Here is a 4,506-nt window from a genome sequence, read left to right on the forward strand (position 1 = left end):
AATTTCTGATGTCATGTTACAGCATATTGCAGATAATGTTGGACTTGTTGGAAATTTGAAAAGCACTGGAAATTTTGGAAATCTAGTACTTTTCAGTCATAAATTTAAATGTCTTCTAAGTGTACAGTATCAAATCCTTCATGCCATGAGCCTGCACGTTGACACCTGGCTATGTCCAAGGTGCTGAATTGCCATCAGGTGATATATTCTTAATTCCCTTCATAAAACACCTTGTAGTATATCCAATATGTACTTGTAACATATGCAAGACACCTTGAACATGGGTGTAGGTTCCATCTGAAAGACAAATGCAGCTCCAACCAGAGTGCCCCTTCCTGGATTCAAACTCATTTACTAGTATTTGACAGTTGATAAGCTAATCCCAGTGGTTTCTAGAGTGTTGGATGTTCCGTATCTGTATCTATATAGCCGGTAAAACCGCCCTTTGCCATAACACACCAGCATGTTCCTCACCTAAAGCCAGTTGGACTGAGGTGGAAGATGAGGGGAATGTGAAACGGTGGGAAGCGACCACGCTCCACCACGCACTTCGTCAGGTCGTACACGGCGCGGATGTACGGACTCCCGTCGCTGTCCCGCTGGCAGTCCGAGCGCACGCTGAGCGCACATCGCATCAGGCTGTCCAGTGTCATGGCGCTGGCGTAGTGGAACATCTCCACAGGTGTGCCAGGTGCCAGATCTGCCCACCTGTCCTGTAACACAGGTGAACCAGCTATTATCATTTGTGTACGTGCATAGGTGTAACATCTACACAGGTGTGCTTGGTCTATCTACCTGTCCTGAAACACAGGTGAACAGGTGTAACAGGTATTATCACCTGTGCAGGTGCATCGATATAACAAATTACACAACCTACACAGGTGTGTTTGGTCTATCTACCTTTCTTGAAACATGAAGAAACACCTGCACCAGTAAACACACTTTACCCTGGTTTGTATACACACTTAATCACTTAGGCCTAGGAAAAAAAAAGTTGTGTTTCCTGTTTCCCTACCTACCCTAAAAAAACCTGCCGACCCTAGACTTTTTTTTTGGGTGGGCAGTGGAGTCACATAGCTTCCAGTTAGAATATTTATTTAGCCTGCTTCCTATTGAAGTAAAACACTGCTTGTCCCATCTAATGAAGGATAAATGTATCTATCATGCACAAAATTAAAGTTTGAAATTGAAAGACAAGTGTCATCATACATTTCAGTTTACTTTGTTCAACTGTATTGTAAATATGTATCACTAGAATTTTGGCCAGCCTAAAAAAAAATACAAGAAAAAAAAAAGATAATCCCTACCTACCGACCCTAATTTTTTCAGGACTGAAACAGGAAACACAACATTTTTTTCCCTAGGCCTTACTATCTGGTTTATCGTCTGCTATTCCCCGTCAGGTGATGGTTAGATGTGTTTGTACAGAGACACAAGAAATCAAACATCTAAATCACCAGTAATCTTCTTAATTTTCCTGTTTATTTCTCCATTCATTCATTCATTAATTCACATGAAAACACACTTACTAGCATGATGTTGGTACATTCAGAGAAGACCTTGACGTACGGCTTCAGCACGTCGAAGTGAAACCCCGGCGTGAGGAGGCGCCGGTTACGGAACCATTTCTGTCCCTCGCTGACCAACAACCCGTCACCTGAACACAGTGCACCATGGGAAGAGTTTTTAAATTAATTTATTATTAAACATTCCTTCCTTGTTTTTTTTTATACTACATGTACCCTGGACTTTACCTATGCTAGAATGTAAGTGAAACTGTATGTTTACTTTATTACCTGCTTGAAAAAAGCAGGTCTTGATTCTGGTAAGGATTTTTGTGATTCCGGACCAATATCTTTAGAACCTCTGGATGGATTGCGATCACGTTTGCTATGGGGATAGATATTGTGAGCCATTGTGCTATAGCGCGCATTAGAAGTTTACTGCAGTTTTGTGGTTTGTTTAAAAAAAAATATTTGCACCCCTTTTTGACAGGAGTAGAGTGGTCCTAGTTTATCTGGAAATTCTAGAGCAAACCAGCCGGGCAATAAATTAACCCTGTCAAGCTGGTCAATTAGGCACCACTTTGTGTGGGGGTGAATCACTATATACACATTAGGGATATGAAGCCAGTGGCTGCACAGATCCACAACTAGGAGAAAGAGTAACTGTGACCATCCTTGTCACCTCTGTATGGAATGAATCAATATATACATATTAGGGATATGTGCCAGGTGCAGATGTAACAATAGGAAATAAAAATGCAATGGTGAGGTTACGAGAAAGGTGTAGTTTTGGATGTCACTGTTTACCATAGGTAAATATATAAGAACAATCATGGAATAATTTTGCCAAACGCTAAACCATATCAACCCCATAACACACCATACGCACCATCACAAAACAAAATATTTCATGCAGGTTTGAGTTTTCAGACTCTTGTTGACACTGTGTACCTTGGGTTTTCACAAAAACCTGTCCAGTCCGGACAGCAGAAAAACCTGTCCAGTCTGAAAAGATGGTCTGCATGGGGGTATAAGTTACGAGCTGTTTTAGAGAAAACAGGATATAGCTGCTTTGAAAAAGCTCAGGTAACACCTGTGTTTTATATGGTGAAGCACAATAAATAAATAGATAAAGCAAAGTACAAGCCACAAAGGCTATGTAATTCACTTAAGACCTATTTGCATTCATTTTCCACAAAAAGTACTCACCTATCCATGGTTTCAGCCAGGCATATGACACCCTGTCCTTTGGTTCTGTGAAAAAATTGACAAGATTGTGTGGAGATCATTTACTGTATGTTCAGATCAATACGTGTTTAGTAATAATAGAATAAAACTTTTGCCAAGTGCTATCATCAATGCTTTAATACATTTATGTATCATTTATTTCTTTGTTCACCCTAAGGCGTGTATTGCCTAGTGACACATTATATACTTACGTAGTAGGGCAGCAAGTTTTCTTCCTGTTCTTAAGTAACAGGGTATACTATATATACATGTAGTCTTCTTACAGAGAGGATTTTGTAGTCCTTGACCTTTAACATGCTTGGGGCACCTCCTTGAACACGGGACCCCCATTTTACGCTCCTTCTGAAGGACAGTTGCAGCCTCAACCGACATGTTCTGAACCATGGTCTCAAAATAACCAAATAAGTGGAAACAGGTCTGCTGGGCTCCCATCAGTTGAGCTAGGTATACAGGGACATCCCATAGTTGTGTACAAAGTAAACCTTTAATGTATTCAACAACAAGATGACCCTGACCTTGACCCCTGACCTACCTGGTGAGTTGACGATCTCCTTGATGTAGTCGGGATGCACGAGGCTGAGAACCACGCGGAACGGCCCGATCCAGAGCGGGAAGGCAAACTTGAACTTCGCTGCCCACTGTGGCACGATGGTGAAACCGGTTTCATCCGGCCGGACCTGGAATAGACAATGTACCTCAGATTTAGACTACTAAATAGCCACGGGCTTGGCTTATTTGCACACTGAAGGAAGATTGCCCAGATGACTATAGAGGCTTTAATTGACATCAAGATATTATAATTTTGGAATTACGTTTATTTTATAAATCTATACAGCAGCTGCACTTTTCTTGGCCCAGGTAGTGAGTAAGACAGTAAACCCAAAATATAATGATAACGTTACCTGAATGTACAAAAATTACGGGAAACTGACATACAATGATTTATATTTCACTTGTGGCCTGTGATAGCATGTTCTTCCGACAAGACTCTCACCTGTCCTGACAAAAGACCATAAACTTTTGTCCTTGTTGTTGTAGAATGTAAGGTTATCATTACCCTTCTCAAGAATGTTTTGAATACCTGGATATTAGATTTAGAAGTGTGCATACCTCAGAAATTACAGATTCTGCATAATATTCGTAGATCTCTTTGAATTCAATGTTGTTGTTTTTTTTGCTTTGGCTCTACATGGTTAGTCGTAGTATTGTGAGAGTAGATTTCAACTGTGAGCTTGGTGAATATTCAGGACAATTGGAACTAACAATCCCTCACCTCTCTCATATGACCAAACAGCCAGTGTGCAGGTTGTCCTGGGAATGGTGCCAGGACTTTCTGAATGTACCGTTTCCATAGTAACGCACGGAGGAACCTGAACACCAACTGGACGGCCACGGCAACCAGCACGGTCAGGCAGGCGGTCCGCAGGTAACCGGCCTCCCAGTGGGGCAACCACTGCGCCGGGATGGAACCCATGGTGGTGGTGCTAAGTATTAAAAGACAGAAATTCATAAAGGGCGTCATTTTCTCTGAACAGGGGTCATTCCTAAGTATTTATACGACTTAATTTTTACGAAATTCATATGAGTTTTACGGAATAACAATTAACATACAACTTTTATGGAATTCATAGAAATCCACTACCAAGATAACGTTCCAAAACATTTACACAGAATTTTACAGCTTTCATATGATCCACTTATTGTTAAGAACCATACAAGTTTTATCATTCTGTAAAATTTGTATGAATACTAT

The 4,506-nt window shown here is 40.9% G+C and overlaps 1 protein-coding gene across 1 annotated transcript in view; it reads right to left on the bottom strand.

Annotated features, from left to right (window-relative positions):
- The window catches only part of LOC118432226 (leukotriene-B4 omega-hydroxylase 3-like), a 9,511-nt gene that overhangs the window by 4,511 nt on the left and 494 nt on the right, over nt 1-4,506 (bottom strand). The window contains exons 2-6 of the mRNA XM_035843757.1: nt 4,027-4,237; nt 3,286-3,430; nt 2,715-2,759; nt 1,530-1,657; nt 475-713 (exon numbers count right to left, since the gene is read on the bottom strand). Of these exons, the coding sequence (XP_035699650.1) occupies nt 475-713; nt 1,530-1,657; nt 2,715-2,759; nt 3,286-3,430; nt 4,027-4,227 (758 nt within the window). The 5' untranslated portion in view covers nt 4,228-4,237. The remainder of the gene's footprint in view (nt 1-474; nt 714-1,529; nt 1,658-2,714; nt 2,760-3,285; nt 3,431-4,026; nt 4,238-4,506) is intronic.

The sequence above is a fragment of the Branchiostoma floridae genome, chromosome 15 (genome assembly GCF_000003815.2).
Source record: "Branchiostoma floridae strain S238N-H82 chromosome 15, Bfl_VNyyK, whole genome shotgun sequence".
Classification (NCBI taxonomy): Eukaryota; Metazoa; Chordata; class Leptocardii; order Amphioxiformes; family Branchiostomatidae; genus Branchiostoma; species Branchiostoma floridae.